At 35.5% G+C, this 19189-nt stretch overlaps 1 protein-coding gene across 1 annotated transcript; it reads right to left on the bottom strand.

Annotated features, from left to right (window-relative positions):
- Positions 1-15916: 15916 nt before the first annotated feature.
- LOC120631708 (spermatogenesis-associated protein 17) lies at positions 15917-18061 on the bottom strand. The gene is made up of 2 exons (XM_039901388.1): positions 17765-18061; positions 15917-16750 (listed from the first exon to the last, which is right to left on the bottom strand). Exons 1-2 carry the CDS (start codon positions 18059-18061, stop codon positions 15959-15961), a joined length of 1089 nt encoding a protein of 362 aa, XP_039757322.1. The 3' UTR covers positions 15917-15958.
- Between the last annotated feature and the right edge of the window lie 1128 nt (positions 18062-19189).

Raw genomic sequence — 19189 nt, 5'->3', positions numbered from 1 at the left:
GCAGTTTGGTCGGTATTGATGTCATGCTCTTTGAAGCGCGGGTGGTGGACGGCTAGTACTGTTTTTTTTTAAATTCTAAGTGGAAAAACACAATACCTGTCAAATATTGCCCCGATTCGGGAATAGATCTCAGGACTTCAAGACCCTTGGTTGAACATGCTAACCACTATACCGACAAGGAAATTATTTGGTTGTAACTTGTTAAACTGCCATGATTGACCCATGACCAAAATCTCGTCATGCAGTCTGCGGCACTTGTACCACGAGTACGAGGTTGGCCTTTCTCCCTACACCTACAGAACTGGAAGACTTAATAAAAGATTTAACAAAAAGAATTTTCTTCTGCAAACCTTTTATTATAATTAGGGTACTTAAGTAACTGTAATATCAAAGCTTAAAAGATAAAGAATTATTGTGTGAGCATAAATCTTTTCTCTTTTGATGTAAGATAAAATAAATAGACTATTTTATTACTTTTTTCAAAAAGTAATTTTTTATTCTAAGAGTTGTTAAGTGAAATGATCAAAGTTTTTTTTATATTTTTTATTGGTACGTTTATTTAACCTTGACGAAAAATGTAAGCGATCGGGAATACAATATTTAGCGCTTTTATTATTTATCCTTACTAATAGTGTTAATGAGAAAGTTCTTGTTGTTTCATTTTTAAACAAATAATCAGTATAGGCTATGCTAGGCTATGTTACGGCCATTTTATTTTGAAACTATGAAATCTAAAACTGAAATTTAGTATACGAATGATTTTTATCACTACCAAATTACTTCCTAGTTCTACAGCCTTTTTTAAAATATTTTTGTATAAGACCTATCCTACACTCGTTATGGACGATTTAGTTAGTACGTGAGAAAATAGCAATCAGCACAAACCTTATCGGACAGTAAAAGTAATAATAAAAATTCTTCATTTAAACGGCGGGTATTCAAATATTCATTTGAGTGAGCCAATAGTACATAATTAGTAGAAACTCGAAGTGAACGATTTTTAACACCTTTTCTTTTGTAGCCATGAGTATCTTGTAAGTGGTTGTAATGAAGACCGTTTTAAAAATGTCGGGCCGTTTAACTAATTAAATTGAAATAGTTAAATTACTCGTGATAAATATCACCTTATTTCTAAATCATTACCTACTTAACAACATTTATCCTTATTTAAAAACAGTAAGTTAGATTGCTATTGGCACTTTTAAACTTAGTTTGCTAAGAATTATATCGTACTACCAACTTTTAGAAATTAACAGATTATTATTTTTATAAAATTTATAGGAAATATTTAAATGTTAAAAATTAAAATTCACAGTGAGTTCTTATTTCAAACAACCTAACCTAAAATAGCATTAAAATACAGTGCCAAAATTTCCTATGCTAGAACTCACATACGTCATACTTAATCCTCAGTTCTAAAGTCCCAGAGTTCATAATATTTCATCGCTAAGCAATCTTTATTCGGTGATAAAACGACCCCTTAAACAAGTGGAAGCTGAGAACATTTAAATCATGAAAGCATCAAAAGAAATAATATTTCGTTAAAATAACAAGAGCCATTTTGTATATTTGCTCACTTTTTTATTTTGCTAAATGTCGACCCGGCGTAATATAAACGGGTTCTTTTACACGTCGCTATTTCAAATACTCCCTCATAAAGCGCCTGCAGGCAGGTAAAGCCTTTCAAGGCTCCGAGCCACTCTTAGTACACGACAATATAGTAGTTTGTTTTTACGTTTCACACGTTTTCAAATGCAACGTGTCGCGAGTTGTTCTCATTTTCAAAGTAGCTCCAGTTTTTCAATGGTCGTGGCTTGAAATTGACGGAACGTAGGGTTGACTTTGTATTGTTTGTGCCATGTCTTTTGTTTCCATCATTCGATCTTCTTCTTTGACTTCGTATCCCAACTTGGGAAATTGAACTTTATTTACACCAAATAAAAAATAAATTAGATGCTAGATACAATTCGCTGTTGCTGCTGCTTTCATAAGTTTTTGGATTGGATTTGAAATAGCAAATCAAGTCAAGATGAATAGCTTGGAGATTTCTACGACGGTCATTCACGGGAAATTTCAGACTCAACGCAGTTGCGAGAAACTCCTAGTAAAATAGGTAAAGAAGTACGAAGAATCTTCAAGGGATTTTTCACAAGTTTCGTACTAGTAAGTTATTAAAAATATCTTATGTACTGTATGATTTGGAACTGCAATTGGTGTCAATCGGTCAAGTAGTTGTTGATCTCTCGCAGGAAACGAACCAGGCGCCGGGGGGCAATCAATGACCTCCGGCCTCCATGAGGTGTAGGCCCGCGGGTGGCGAATTAAAGGGGAAGTTTGTCGTCTAATGACAGGCCTAAGAAGGTGGCGTCCCGTGTAGTGCACGCCTGTCTGGAGGATTCCGCAGCGATCAGGCCATTGACGATGGGACCCGCCATGCATTGGTGGGTCAAACCTTGGCAAGAGTGCAATGAATACGCAAGCGAATCCCGTGCTCTCATTTATAGGTCTACGAGTGACGCACAGAGTTTTCCCTGACGGAGTGGTATGCGTCAGGCATTTACTCTGTATATAAAAAAAAGTAGTTGTTGATCGATCCGCGAACACAGATTTAAATAGACACTCGACCAAAATTATAACTGATTTCCAAAAAACGCAAAAGTTCTCAAGTCCATTTTTTTTTCTATTCGGCAGCTCTCAATCTTTTAAATTTTCTAAATTTTTTAAAAATAAATAAAAACTAAACAAAACATACTTTAAACTAAAAAGTGATGAAAAGTTTGTTTACATACTATGTAAGCAAGTTAGAAAAAATTGAGTCTTGTAGAGTCTATATATTTTAGCATTATCCGTTTATTGGCTGTACCTCAGTACAGAAGCAATTGCAACCACCTATTCAACCGGTAAGGTTTATACCCGGTTGAAGATTGAATAATTACAGGGCGCTTAGAATAATTTCCACTTAGGGTTAGCAATCTTCATCGGATGCTAGTGTACGATTACCGCGTCCGAAGGCTCAACTTGTTCTCCGAAATAGGGGAAGATATTCCTAGTATGGCACTATATTTTCTCATTACAAATTATTATAACCTTTAACACTAGGTTCAAAGGTTATTTAGTTACTATTTAATTATTAATAAATAATGAATATTTTATATTAAATAATTTATAATGCAATGTTACAATAAAACTTGTAGCTCAATAATTACTGTAAAGGTCATGCCCGCGTGGATGCTAAGAACGGTGGCTGCATTTCCACGCTGAACAGCAAGGCTGATTCTTTGCGCAAAAAATGAGCCAGCCTTTCTGTCACCAGATAATGCAATAAAACGCGTCGAATTTTCTTACAAGAATTTTTCGTACAATATTTCAATGACAAACTAATACTAACTGCTCTTATTCTATTAAAATTATTGCTTTTCTCAAAGCCGGGACGTTTGTTGTTGAGGAGGAGTTCTCCAGGCACTTTACCATAAGCTCCTTTATTGTGTAGAGCACAAACCATATACAATACCATGTAAAACCCATTTACCATAAATAATATTCAAATCGCTATAGGTGGTGTGCCTATAATAATTGAAGAGTTCCCTCAATTTCTCCCGGATCCCTTCAATAGATCTTAGTCTGGTCAAAATGGGACTATATGGGAAGCAGGTAAACCATTTTTAAATACAAAAAGGCTTTCCAAATCGGTTAACATAAATGTCACAGTTCTGAGGTAACATACATACATTTTTTAAGTTGGTTATAAAGCCACGATAAGTATTACTTGATATCAAGATCGTATATTTAAACCTTGGCAATTTGATACAGTTGAAGAGATACAGAATCCATGATACAGTTGAAATCATGTTTATTTATATCCAGCTGTTGCCCGCGACCTGGTACGCAGTTTTTTGGTTATCCGGGATAAAAAGCAGCCTGTTTGTTAATCCAAGGTATAATCTATCTACAAATCAAAATTCAGTCAAATCAGTTGATTAGTTTTTGCGTGAAAGAGCAACCAACTTCCAAGCATCGATAAAAACTTTCTGATTTATAATATCAGTAGGACGTTTTTGATATCTCTCCACACTAAAATACATAATGTTTGGGCTTGCAATGGTGCAACAGTCACCAACGTAGGTATACCAGGTGTTTACGAGTGGCCTTGCGTTTTCTTAAATAAGTACAAAGTACCAAGCAGCAAAACACCAAGCATATTACAATAGTTCGATTGAATCATACCTGTATTAAAGGACTGAAACAGATACGATATTGTAAAAACTGAAATCATAAAAACTACTAAACGAAAAAAAAGAATAATAAACACAGACATATCTTTTGGCTGGTGGGAGGCTTGGACCGTGGCTAGTTGCCATCTTACTGACATAGACTTGCCACTAAGCGATTTAGCATTCCTGTACGATGTTGCGCAGAAGCCGATTACGGGTATGGGCTTAATGTACCATATCTCTAACAAATTAGCCCGCAATGGGGTGCACTCCATACATGCGGAAAAGCACTGCATATCATATAACATTGATGTATAACTCGAATAGGAGGAGAATTTGGTGTATGCATACCCTGGTAAGAAACCCAATGCACGCCACTGTTAGCCCGTTACCATTTTAGACTGCAGTCGAGGGCTAACTTGTATTGGAATGAAAGAGAATATTAATAGCTGAATACAAAAATCTAAATAGATCATAGTAACCGCAAATTAAACGTGAACCGCCTGTCACAGTCAGCCGCTGCGGTCGCTCGGGAGCATTTGAATTTAATCACGAGAAAGCCCCACTACTCTACTATTTTATTCACTTTTAATTTACTTAACGTCAACTTCATAGAAACTAAATATTTTTTAACTCCGGGCTTATAATTTAACGGCTGGTTGGCGCATTGGGCCGCGACGCTGCTTTCTGAGGGCTGTGGGTTTGATTCACACAACTGGAATATGTTTTTGTGATGAATATGAATGCATTTCAGTGTCTGGGTGTTTATCTTAATATTATGAGTATTTTAAGTATATCTATATATATGTATATATATAAAAAAATAAGGTGTGTGGGTATGTTCCGTATAGGCTCAGAAACATCTGGACCGATTTCAATGAAACTTTCAGAGAATCTCCGGATTGACTTTAAGATAAGATTGCTTAAGTTGAGGTTAGGAGCACTCCTATTTTTGAACTGTCAAACAGTCAAATACAGCTTTTATTTACTATGATGATATTCTATTGTTGAGTGTACATGGGTGTAGATAATGATCTTCACCCGCTCGAGAAGAGAATAGAAGAGAATGAATATCCATATTCATTCTCTTCTATTCTCAGAGAAATAAATGATTCAATAATAATGATGTAAGTTTATTGTTTAAATTAAATAAAGCAAAATCTAGCCCGGCGAAGCGGGTTGGGTACGCTAGCTGTTCATAAAATAATTCATAAGTCATCTTAGTACCCATAACACACTCTACGCTTACTTTGGGGATAGGTGGCGATGTGTGTATTTTCTTAGTATTTAAAAAATCAGCCAATGCAACGTGTTACTTAATAGCTAAGTCCCTATTTATTGCACACTCACATAAAAAAATAACAGTAAATTTACGTAAATAAATTTCGTGTGCAGTTAAGATTCCAATGACAGCGTATTGGAGCCCTATTCACTATACGGTTGAGAGCATTCAATAAAATATTTTCAACGCAGCTAAAAATGCATCAAATTGAAAACCCTTACGCTGCTAAAATAGTGTTAACCGTGTTGTGAAGTCATCAAAATTTGTTTTACGTATCGTGCGCAGTTACAGGTTTCAATTAAAAAGTATTCGCGAATTTGAATTTGGAATGTTGACATTCAACGATTGCAGGCCAGGATGATAAAAGTTTGATTCAATAACTTTCCGTACAAAATTTTAACATGCTGGTGGACAAAGGTCAACATAATAAGTGGTGGAAAAGTTAGAATGTGGTCGTTACCACCCTACAGAAAAGTCGTTCCGCCAAGCGATTTAGCGTTCCGGTACGATGTCAAGTAGAAAACTCATAAGTGGTGTTTACTGCCACATTCACCATGCATCAGGTGAGATAGCAGTTAAGGACTAACTTTTAGTGGAATAAAAAAAAATCTTGTTTATGGTTATGCAATATCGTTTGGTACTAAATAAATCAATATTTTAACCTACCTTGTTTCTGTTTCCCGACTATTGTACCTTTAAAATAAAGAATAAAAAAATATGTTAAAACTTTATATAGGTAAAGGGTTTTGTTGACTATGGCACTTTGAGTGTCCCTTCACATGGGCTACTGGCCAAAACCACAAAACGTCTCCACCGGCATATTATCTGTAGTGAGCACCATTGCCGATGTGTACCGTGTGGCTGCCACCGGCGTTAACCGTGTGCGTTGAGTCCGGTTCATTTTCTTAAAAGAAGAAAATATGCCCGCGGTGGCGTTTTGTGGGTGTGACAGACTTGGCGATGGTGGCGTCTAAGCTAAAAATGTGAAGGTCTACAGTACGTTCTCTTTATTTGTTTTCGGATTGGATTCGAACAGAACATGATGACGTTGTAGCAGCGTTGCTTTTACCAAACTAGTTGGTGCTACAATAATCAATGTAATCTAACATGTGAACAAAGGAAGCTTCAATCGCTGTACCAAAGTTTTCACTTATAAGCGTCATATACTTATTCAACTTCCAAAGGTTTGTTCGGGCCTTGCACAACACCAGCTCGAAGGAAAATCCTCCTATTTGTAGGGTACAAGACCATAGATTTGATAGCACTTTGTCAATGAGTAACCTTTTGTACTTTATGTTAATTTTGTACGCTCCCATAATCTGTTATCAAAAATTGCATTTCGAATTTCGATATTCTGTAACGTCACAGTAAATGCATTTAGTGCTAAATGTACCCACCTTCTTTTAAAGCTCAAATTTGTGCTCAATCCAGTACCTATTACAGAATTTTCGACACTAAATACCAAATCGATTTTGCTTTAACTTTACATGATTGCGAGCTAATCTTAAATTAAGCGTACTGAATCAATTTAGAAATTACAAGTCTAAAATAACTAAAGTCGGAAAAAAATCCGTTGTCTTTACTTAAAGGTCACACAGCCTCTGCGTCAGGGAGGTCGTATTTCTACAAAATTCCACCCAATACTGCCTATACACTACGTGGGTACAACGTTGCTCCCTCGCGCGCCCGAGCGTACGGTTCACTAATTACTGCGTACCACGGCTCTTCCGCATTTTTCATACAGATCACGGAACCACTCAACTCCCCTTATCGATTAGATGCTGAGAATTACAGTGTTCACGAAGAAAATGAAGGAATGCAACGGGTCTTTTTTGGAAAGGGTTTTCAGATAATAAATGTGCTGAGATTGGAAACAGGTCTCGTAATTAATAGGCTAGATGTTTTTTGATAATATCAGACGCTTCTTCAATTACCTTTTTAGTTCTCATGTTCTTTTTTGTTGTATACTTAAGTCTAATTTACTTATTATATCCATGTGCAAAAGTCAAAGTTATGTTAATCAAACAATTTTCAAATATAATATTGCTCCTTACGACGCGGTGACAAACAACCACAATATGTTGCAAATTATATCAAACTGACGTTAACTTAATATACTTAATTGCCCAAGGTATATTTAACATAATTAGGTGTGTAATGTTAATTAACGAGCCCCGGTTATAAAGTGGTTCCAGATTAGAATACTGCGGGCATTTCTGAGTTTTCGTTGAAAGGATTCGCTCTGAATTAATATTTAAGTAATAATACAATAACTGAAAATGGCGTAATAATTTTTACTTCAAGTTATAAAAGGAAATTAAAATGTGTAAAAGTTCTTGGTACGCAAGTACCTACGTACTTACTAATACTTAAATACTTTGTTTCCATTTTCCAGTTAAAACTTTTCCATTAAAAATTCTCAAAGACTTAATAAAGTCAAACGGTTGTTATCACAGAAGATATTTAGGAATACTAATTGCCTGTAGACTTTTTGTTCAGCTTTTGAACATTTTCTCAACATTTTAAAATAGATCTTCCTTTTATGAGATGGCTATTAAACATGGTCGCTTATGGAACTTTTGTGATAGCGCAGGTCTATTCAGCGTGCGGTTTCCTTTTGACCGGAATGATCGAAGGACCAAGCAGATCACCTGATGGTAAGTGGAACACCATCGCTTATAAACAGAGCAACAAGTAACCTTTCCTTGTCCTTCGACTTGTGGCAACCACGCCCTTCAGACCCGCAGGGTGATTACTTATCTCACAAAAGACTTTCGTCAGTATATCTATGCTGTCAAACGTCACTTTTGCATACAAAAGAAATCCAAAAGTAACGTTTCACAGCAAAGATCGCAAGATTACACCTGTCATAAGCCTGTCATGAGATACGTAATCACCATACGGAACAAGCAATGTTGCTTGGCGATAGAAAAAAGCTGTAATATTTGCCCGGACTAGCCCAGCCCTATCACAAAACCTTTACTAAAAATAAAAAGAGAAAGCGTTGGAGAGAGCTATGTTCGGAGTTTCCCTACATGCTCAAATTAAAATCTAAAGGTCATCAACAAACTCTCAATGTGTTGCCTGTATCAAATGGGGACCCAGCACCGAATAGGGTAGTGTTGGTAGAATAAAGACACAAAAGCATGACTGGACACAAGTAGCACATTTAACCAAGCATTATGGTTAAAATAAAACTGTAATATACACAACGGTCCCTCGCGACTTTGCCCAGGATCAACTTTTGATAAGTAAGTTCCCATATAAACTTTCGTCTGAAAATCTAAAAGTAGAGTTCACGCCCACGCCCACGCCCCCTATCATTTTGTTTTTCTCGTCTCCTAACTCCTAGCTATTACTTCCTCATGAATTGGGTAAATAAAAAAACTTGATAACAAAAATTTTTGTGTTAGATATTTTATTAAACTAAGTTTTTGTGTGCTAATGATTCTTATTCAGTTTGTTGAATGGGTTTTTTCTTGTCGATAGCACTTATTAACTGCAAGAAATAAAACTAGTAATTCAACTAGTAGTTAAAGAGCACCTACAAAATTAAAAAAAAAATTAAAACCACAACAACAAAAAATAAATAAAAAATCACTTGATTTTGGCATTACCTGTGTAAACACTTTAGCTGGCGAATGTTAGCTGTGTACCTAAACCTAAAATGTATTATGAAAATTGGGTGACCGAGCTCTCGGTGTAAATGTATTTCACTAATGTTCAAACCCATAACATGTGGTTCTAGATCCAATTAGGATCTCTTCAGTGACCCGTAATTTCATATTTCCAAATTTCATTGAAAACAAATTTGTATTTTAAAATTATTTTAAGTATACACAGATAAAATAAGCTAGTCCTTTGGATTGGTTATTTCTCATAATATATAAAATGATACTGTTGATGATGATGTTAGGTGAGATTTAATCCGTATTCTTATCGCGTATATTTACCTACTACCTACTTATTCTTTTAGTTTAGTAGTTATTTATTTTCATTTTCTTCCTAATAATGTATTCATTATTAGGAAAATTATTATTTAAATATTTTTAAAATAACTTCCGTACTATGGGAATTAAGAAAATTTATAACTAATACATTTTCTTCCATAAATACAAAGATGAGTGGGAATCCGAACAAATGAATCGAAATTTATCGCTCGAATCTAGTTTCCATCGCGTACCGTTGGTAAAAAGAAACAATCCCCGAGGAGGTCACCATTGGCTTCGCCACTATTTCAATAACGACTTTTGTACACAGCTTTCAATAAAAAAGACTTCATCTAGGAGAAATAAATGTTCAGAACTAAAATGTGTCGGTTCTAGATTAAAATTGGATTTTGCAATAAAAATAACACATTATTCGTACTAGCTCTGCTTGCGGGTCTGCTGCCTGCAATATTCGGGTCAACTGTATACTTTTTTATACAACGAAATAAAAAAACGTTTCAATTAAATTGAAGGAAAGATAATAAAAAATGTTTTTGACAACAAAACAATAAATGTATTTTCGCAGTTATAGTTGTAGGTGTAATAAAAGTTTAATTTTAGCTAACTAATCCTTTTACCTGTAATTTCATCCGCATTTATTTAAAGGATTAATTTATGTTCTCGAGATAAAATGTAATTCTATGCAAAATTTACCGCGTTACGTTAAACACTATGCAAAAAGGAAACAAAAAAACTAACCGATATACTTTCGCATTTGTTATTCCAATATACGCTATCTAATGCTGGAGATGGTATTGTTTACTAAAGATTCGGATTATGTGTGTTTTTAAATTATACAATCAATTTAATATATCAATAATCAATAATTTTTTGCACTTCAACAGCTCTAGGGTGCGTATTAACGGAGTGGCGTCCATTGGATAGAAACAGGTTACGGTCAAAGTCCTTCTCATTCTAAGAGGAGATCCGTGCCCGGTGAATAATGTGAGCCGGTAAATAACGGAAAGAAGGACAGACAGAAGTGACTAAAATTTCTTGTTTGCCTACAAAGCCCTTAAATGTACAAATATGATTTGTATGCAGCTAACTACGTGGTAATTCGGGCGCACACACTTGTCCGCATTTGTGTGCCACCACTCTTTGTATTACTTTTTTGCACTTCAACAGCTCTAGGGTGCGTATGAACGGAGTGGCGTCCATTGGATAGAAACAGGTTACGGTCAAAGTCCTTCTCATTCTAAGAGGAGATCCGTGCCCGGTGAATAATGTGAGCCGGTAAATAACGGAAAGAAGGACAGACAGAGGTGACTAAAATTTCTTGTTTGCCTACAAAGCCCTTAAATGTACAAATATGATTTGTATGCAGCTAACTACGTGGTAATTCGGGCGCACACACTTGTCCGCATTTGTGTGCCACCACTCTTTGTTTTACTTTTTTGCACTTCAACAGCTCTAGGGTGCGTATGAACGGAGTGGCGTCCCTTGGATAGAAACAGGTTACGGTCAAAGTCCTTCTCATTCTAAGAGGAGATCCGTGCCCAGTGAATAATGTGAGCCGGTAAATAACGGAAAGAAGGACAGACAGAAGTGACTAAAATTTCTTGTTTGCCTACAAAGCCCTTAAATGTACAAATATGATTTGTATGCAGCTAACTACGTGGTAATTCGGGCGCACACACTTTTCCGCATTTGTGTGCCACCACTCTTTGTATTACTTTTTTGCACTTCAACAGCTCTAGGGTGCGTATGAACGGAGTGGCGTCCATTGGATAGAAACAGGTTACGGTCAAAGTCCTTCTCATTCTAAGAGGAGATCCGTGCCCGGTGAATAATGTGAGCCGGTAAATAATGGGTCGATCATGATAATGATGAATGACTAAGTAGATAAGTAAAAAATGCTATTCGGATTTCAGTTATAAAACGAACGAAGTTTTCAAAACCTACATGAAACAGAAAATCTTAGAACTAAAATTAAATTTATCCTTTAAAGTAGTTCCAATCACGTACCTACCTGTACGTAGCTCTGCAAAGAATTGGCAATTGGCTTTTGGCCACCTTTTCAATGAGCACCGCGGCTTTTATTCGTTGTGCTTCTATGACCCCGATTTTAACTAGTGCTTTTGCGTGATATATATGAAAGCGATTCGTAGAAAATGTTTTTCGTATTTTTATTTTCTATACAAAAAGATATCAAAGCTTAGGTACACGAATAACAAGTTTCTGCGTTGGAACGTTGTAGGCAAAAAATAATCTTCGAAAAGCTTCGAGTGGGGTAACGTGTAACATAATTCTAAACCTCAAGATAAATATGTTTTTCCACGCAAATCTCTGACTTACAAATTCCATAGAAAAATTTACGATCGGAAATTCGTAATTCAGTTAGAATATAGGTATATTGGACCGTGGACCGGGGATCGTGGAACTCCCTACAAAAGACCTATGTCCAGCAGTGGGCGTCCATTGGTTGAAATGGTGATGATGATAGGTATATTACCTATACCTTGGCTAACTCAAATTATTATGGTATGTATTTAAATAGCTAATTTTGATAAAAGTTGTATCAAACTAATCTTTAAAACAGTTTGTATTTAGGTCCGGAGTTTTGTCCGAAGAATTAAAAGATAGATATAAAAATCAAAATAACATATTGTAAGAGTTATATAGACCTACTATTAGCTTTATTAACTGTTGAGAGTGCTCGGGTTAGCAAGACCGACTTAAAACTCCGCGCTGGTACTTTCATAAATTAAAAAACCCGGTAATCGAACCCGTAACCCCTTAAATAATAATACCTATTGCCGTGCTTTAGCAGGTCGACAAAATAATTATATCCCTTTTCAGGGGATATAACCCAGGGATATAATGTTTGCTGGTTGATGGACGGAAAGAAAGACAGACAGAAGTGACTTAAATTCCTTGTTTGCCTACGAAGCCCTTAAATGTACAAATATGATTTGTATGCAGCTAACTACGTGGTAATTCGGGCGCACACACTTGTCCGCATTTGTGTGCCACCACTCTTTGTTTTACTTTTTTGCACTTCAACAGCTCTAGGGTGCCTATGAACGGAGTGGCGTCGGGTGTAAATTGAAACACTTGCAAATTTACCCTATACATTATTCATGTGCCAAACACCCTCGCTGAGCCTGACAGTTTCACTTGACGCGCAAATTCGCGAAACTGAAGGCGTGGTATACAGTTTATCAATCGTACAGTACAGCAGTCTTTATTTGTATTTACACTTTAACTATCAACCATATTGGTGTACTGGGTAGTATGTTTGACTGAACAGATCTCAGATTTCCGGATCGGACCAAAATTGATTTGTATTAGGGATTTCTATCAAGGGATTCTCAGTACTAGTTGGAGATAGGAAATTTTCGTTTTCCACCCAGTTGTGCCTCGTAAATAACATGATATATAACTATATTCTTGGGAATATTAGTTGCAGTGGTTTCCAATACAAGTCGCGTATGATCATGAGATGAGTAACAACTGCCCCAAACAATGTCGCAACGTAATAAACCCACCACCGCGAGACCACGACCACTCTGGCAAGAATGTTTCGACAAAGAAGAAGAAGTGCGTCGTAAAGCACGCTAAGCAGTCAATTATTATCCAGTAAGTAGCCAATAGTACTAGCACATTTTGATAATAATGACCGGGTAATTGGGCTATTAAAATATGATATTAATCGTAATAGTCTGCAAACCCAACTGGTCAGCGTGATGGGATGCGGGATGGGATTAAAACCTCTCTCCTACGAAACTAATACAATAAAATAGATTGGTGATGCTTATATTTGCACTTTTAGTGGGGTCTTAACTTTGTCTCACGCTTTATCAAATAAAATAAATAATGCGGCAGGAGTTCACCATAAGACCCTCACTGTTCCTATGCCAACTGTACGAATGCTAAACTGTAGCACCGGCCTTGTAAATGGTTTATCATCGTGACCTTGAATTGATAACTGAAACAATGGACCAATGAAATTGAACCCGAGTATAGACTATCAAAAGCGTAAGGTCTCGCATTGTCTAGTTGCTTTACAAATCACACCCATTCTAACGTTTTAGCCGCACATAAAGTGGGTCAACCATTATACTCGTGCGTCTAACAAATGGTTACCCCCTAAGACGGCTATGCAATAAGGAGTCGGTACAGAAACCCACAAGCTGAATTATTCTGACCCTAATAAATTTGCTGAGTCAAACAGGCATTGTTAGACAAATGAGTTCTAAGACGTGTGGTGTTGAACATATTATTTAGAAGGTGCTTGTTGCGACAGCTTATTTGTATTGTTGTGAATACTGTAAATTAAACGCTATGAGTACAATAATAATACGTGATGTTTATTTAAATTTCAAGCCAGACTGACATGTTAAATATACTCAGTCATCCTTCATTACTATATTTACTTTTGTACTAATATTATAAAGGGTAAGGATTTGATTTTTTTATGTGCCTATGGATAACTCAACTGGTACTTTATAGATATAAAGCTATAATACTCTTTAGCTGATAGAAAGTGATATTATTTTCAGCAAGTCGCATAAGGCTTATTTAATTTTAGTTAAAGGAGATTTTCTGCAATAAATTATGGTATCTGTCAAGCAAGCCAATTGAAAAGCTCAACCTTGCTACATATTTTCTCCGACGACTGCCTAAATACTTAATCCTAAGTGATTTAAATTATTTAATATATTGGACTATGAAAACATAGACATATCTGTTAAAATTAGGTCACAATAACGCATTTAAAATTCAAAATAATTTAAAGTTAACAAGTCACATTCAATATTCAAGATAATGCAATATCAAAGTCATTATTTTGCGTTGCTCTCTTTGCATGCATGTTTCAATTGAATAAAAAAAAAGAAATAATACGATTTTATTAATACTCATTGAAATAATTATCCTGCATCAGAACAATTGCTCAGTTAACAAAAGTAGTTTAAGCAGCATAATCAAGTCGGTCAATACTGTATTAATTTTTTATAAACATAAAATAAATTGAACCAAATAGAAACAGTTAATTCCGACTTTATGATATTGGTAAAACACTCAATGAAGATAGATAAAACGCTGCAAAAATTTACTCGACATGAAAAAAAACGAATAATAAAAGGAAATTTTCAACCATAAAACCTACACAGGCGAGATGTTAATTTACAAAACACATTTGCCTCGGAGAGTTTAATGTAATTTCTTTCTCGCCGAGGCGTTTCCTCAAATAAATTACAAGTGTAAAATTCAGAACAACAAAAGCGTAACAACAAAAGGCTCGCGGCTCGCAACATCCGGACGACCCTTCCAAACTCACCAGCCTGATTACGGATTTCCGAACAAGAAAAGAAAAACTCAACATTTCGTACAGTCAGCGTCAAATACATGTGACCGCTCTCCGTCCATCTTGCCAAACACCTGTGTTCTGTTTTTATACGGCATTTAATGTTAAATGTGCAAAAATGCAGTTACGTGAATTTCCTTTACTAATCAATCAAAGTATCTTACATATAAGACAATATTAAACAGCATCAATGTTTTTTGCCTACAAATTTAAATAATTATAGCAACCGTGCTTTACTATCGCAGATAATAACCTTTTAGGATTACAATGTAATAATGTGGCCCCGAGAAGTAAATAGGATTTATATACATTTATTTTATTCGTAAGCTACCCGTGCACCCACGGGCTTCTCCTACCAGTGGAATTACCCCGACTATTATCTAAAAATAAACTAGATAGTTAAGTAGTTAATAATAAATATAATGTTGATCTTAATGCGCCTGAATTAATTCTGTGTCCTCAATTTTGATGCGTCAGAGGTTTTTTTTATGTTCGTTTCGAGATTGAGAGTTTTTTATGATAAAACCCTCATAAATAACTGGGTTTTGTTTATTTCCAGAATCCTACATCTAAAATTTTGGAATGTCAAAAGCAAATAATTTTAATTTATAGTTTATATTCCTAGTGAAAAATTGTAGATAAACAGCTTTTTATATATTGGATAGAAGCAGGCGTTATTTTGCGGAAATGCATGATATATTATGAAAATTAAGCTTAATTTGCTATACTTCGTGAAAAACAGGATAATCCGTATGGTGTCATTTATAATTTCTCAATCCTTATACTCCACACCAAACAGATCTTCGGCAATGTACGGGTACATACGCACGTTTCGCTCCGAAACCGGAACATCCTCAGATGTTGACTTTACAATGAATAATTGTTAAGTAATCTTCATAAGCTTTTTTATGATGTAATTTCCAACACATTTTGAATTCGAAGAAATTAAATCGAGTTGACCATGAATCAACGAACTTTTAAGAGGTATACAATTGAGTTGTTTAGAACCTGCCCGAGGTTTCTTAAACAATAATGTGGTACAGCTATGAGCCAATATTTCTATTATAAGCACAAAATTTTGATGTAGACTGTAATAACTGTTTCTAAATAGACTACTGCGATATTTACAAAAAATTAACAAGCAATTCGTGGGTTTCAAAAATAATCACAGCTCATTGTTTATACTCGTATTTTGAATGGAGCACTTTCTAGTTAACAATACATTAATGTGGAAGTCCACATATTCGAAAAGATCAGGCTGTGGGATGTAATATTTAAGATATAGATGAAAGCGTGGGTCCTTGGAAGGTTTTGAATCGCCACATGGAGTGGGCGCTGGAGGTGGTGGCGTCTTCCTCATTGTTGTAGCAGACGTGTTCGTACCTATTGTAAATGGCCCTCTTTTCTCACACACTGATGGCGGTCGCACCTTCTTCCATATAAACGGCTTCTTGTGCAAAGGACCGTGATGTGTAGCCAGATGCCGCTTATCTTCTTTTTTATGAACAGGTGCAGTTAGTTCATACATTTCTGGCAATGATAGATACCAATAGTCAGCACCGTCACCGATAATGGGAAATAGCATTTTATTAGCAAATTTCGGACGAAATTTCCTGACGAATTCGTTGTATTTCCGCTTGAGTCGTTTCATGTACTCCGTGTAATGGATAGATTTAATAAGTTTCTCGAACTCTGAGAGCTCTGTAGTTGCAGGCTGAGAGTAAACACCGGCACACACATAAGTTCTCAGTAGATGATGCAGTTTGAAAACAACAAATGCAAGCCACTGTCTTGCCTCTTCTTCTAAAATGCGGAGGTCATCTGCTCGGCTTCGTATACCAAATTCCGCTGCTTCAGCAGCACATCTCTCCCCACGCTCTTTAACTGTCGCAAGCCATCTCCTATACGAACGGTAACAGAACTTGGTACGTCTTGAATAGTGACCGCGCCATAAAGCCTAAAACAAATCATTTATAATTATCTCAATAACCCTATTGTTGCTGTCTATAAAGCAATTTTTATTTTTTATCAAGCTATGTTAGATTTAATAGAGAGCTTACTGGTATTGCCATGAGAATTATTTTAATATAGTTGACGTTTTGTTTCAAAATTGTAATTACATATTATATATATATATTAAGGTTTGTCAAAAAACTAGTCATTTACATTTTTAGGATGATTGTGTTATTAATTATTATATACTACAGGCACTCTTTCAATGACTGTTAGATGCATTAGCCAATAAATGGAAAGCTTTTGAATAATTTTAACACATAGAGAACTTAGTAAAGTACGTAAGTAAAGCTTCGTAATTTAAAGTTTAGAAAGTAGAATGTACATTCAAATATTTATATTTCTTAACGAAAAGGTTGCCTGTTAGCAAGCCGCTCCAGTTTCGTCTCACACAAGATAGCACAATGATTGTTAAACTTTAAAATGATGTTGGAAAAGAGCAACTGCTCAGTTTCTTGCCGGCATCCTCTCGTCAGTCTGCCTTCCGAACCGGTGGTAGAATCACAACAAACACACATACTTGAAATAAATTAATTTTGAATTTTATAATAGACTAGCTGTTGCCCGCGACTTCGTGAATTAAATGTAGTTCTAAAAAAAATTAAATGAGGGGTTTGCTGTCCGCTGAGGAGTTCTGGCATCTATGTCCAACAGTTTGGAGACAAAATTAAACACGTATTATAACCTCTAAAGTACAAAAATAATTATTTAAATCGGTTATAATTTGTCGGAGTTATGGTGTCAAATCGTTAAACACTTTCTTCCCCTATCCCAAAGGAACCGAGCTTAATGTCGGGATAAAAAGTACTCTATATTATTTCTAATACCTTCAAGAATATGTATAAGAAATTTCATGAAGATCGGTTCAGTAGTTTTCGCGTGAATGCGTAACAAACAAACTTACATACACATTTATAATATTTGTAGGGATTTGCACTTATGATAATATATTTACTACCTGTATTCTTGTCGCCGCTCGAGCGTAGTACCTATAATGCTTATGCCTTACTGCTCTCCTCAAAGCTGCTCGGTATGCTTTACGTGCCATATGCATTCTAAACGCACATTGTATAATCTTCGCGTTCTTTGTTAACCATGCAATATGTTTCCTGGTTAAGTATCCGCGTGTCATACGCTGCAATGTCCTTACAGCTAGGAATCTTATACGTCGCCTGTTCTCGGCTAGATCAGCAGTTTTTTGCAGTTCAGCGTAAAACTCGAGAGGTGTAGGTAAAAGATGATTCACGGTGGCCATTATTACTTTTTTACTAAGACTGTAGTTTTATTATTATTAGCAAAGGCTTTATTAAAAATCTCGAATTTTTGTTATTTAGTTTGTTAGAATGTAACGTAAATTATTAACCCCTAAAAATGAGATAACATTTTATGTTGACAACGTTGACAGCGTGTGAAGTTGACATAACCCGGTTGACATAGAAAAGCCATCCGACGGCATTTTTAATCATAAAAAAAATCAATAAAACTCATTTTAAAGTGGAAACAATTCTTCATGTGCAAACAATTTTATATCTGAATATGAAATTCATTTCATCTATACGAATGTTATTAAGTGGAAATAGATATGAAAGATTTGTTTGTTTGTAGACGAAAAATTCTGAAATGACTTTAAAAGTCTAAAGAAAATTGCTAGCAAGCTGCGTAACTAAATGAACTGTCAAACATTCAACCTTCTCTTCTTCTTATGCTTTTTTTGGCTTTTAGGTGTGTCAAACTGGCACGTTGTATTTCGCCAATGTCACGTATACTCAGTGGCGTGCATAGAGGGTATGCACAGGGTATGCAGATGATATAAAATGAAGAAAATCCCCAGAGTTATAAAAAACTTAAGGATAGGCATTGTAAGAGTTATAAAAAGCCTACCCATAAGTATTTATAACTCGTACTGGAGATTTTGATCATTTTATATCATCAGCATACCCTGTGCATACCCTCTATGCACGCCACTGCGTATACTTTTAGTAGATTTGAAAAGATGCATATAAGTTAATACAAATAAGTTATACTTCTTTTGGCGCGTTGTGGAAAAAATATGAGAGTAAATTTTACGATGCGCACACGTCACAAAAAAACCGACACCCTGAAGTTAGCTATAAAGTTTGACAGTGTGCACTTTCAATTGTCAAAGTCTGCGGGCTCATTCCCGTGATTCAATTGTACAAAAATCTCAAACATTAATGTTGAGTGAAAATTGGCTGTCCGATAATTATTCTACTAGTATTCCAAATTTATTATTATTATTTTTTGTGATATTTAGATAATCTTTTTTTTAACTAGATAATGCGTTATAATAAAACTTTCAATGTATCAAATACCTTTTTTCTACGAACTTAGAATAAGGCAAGAGATAAAATTTTTGAAAAGA

The sequence above is a fragment of the Pararge aegeria genome, chromosome 18, assembly GCF_905163445.1.
Source record: "Pararge aegeria chromosome 18, ilParAegt1.1, whole genome shotgun sequence".
NCBI classification, from domain to species: Eukaryota; Metazoa; Arthropoda; class Insecta; order Lepidoptera; family Nymphalidae; genus Pararge; species Pararge aegeria.
The sequence above is the reverse complement of the archived record's forward strand: the minus strand, read 5'-3'. Positions and strand labels throughout refer to the sequence as shown.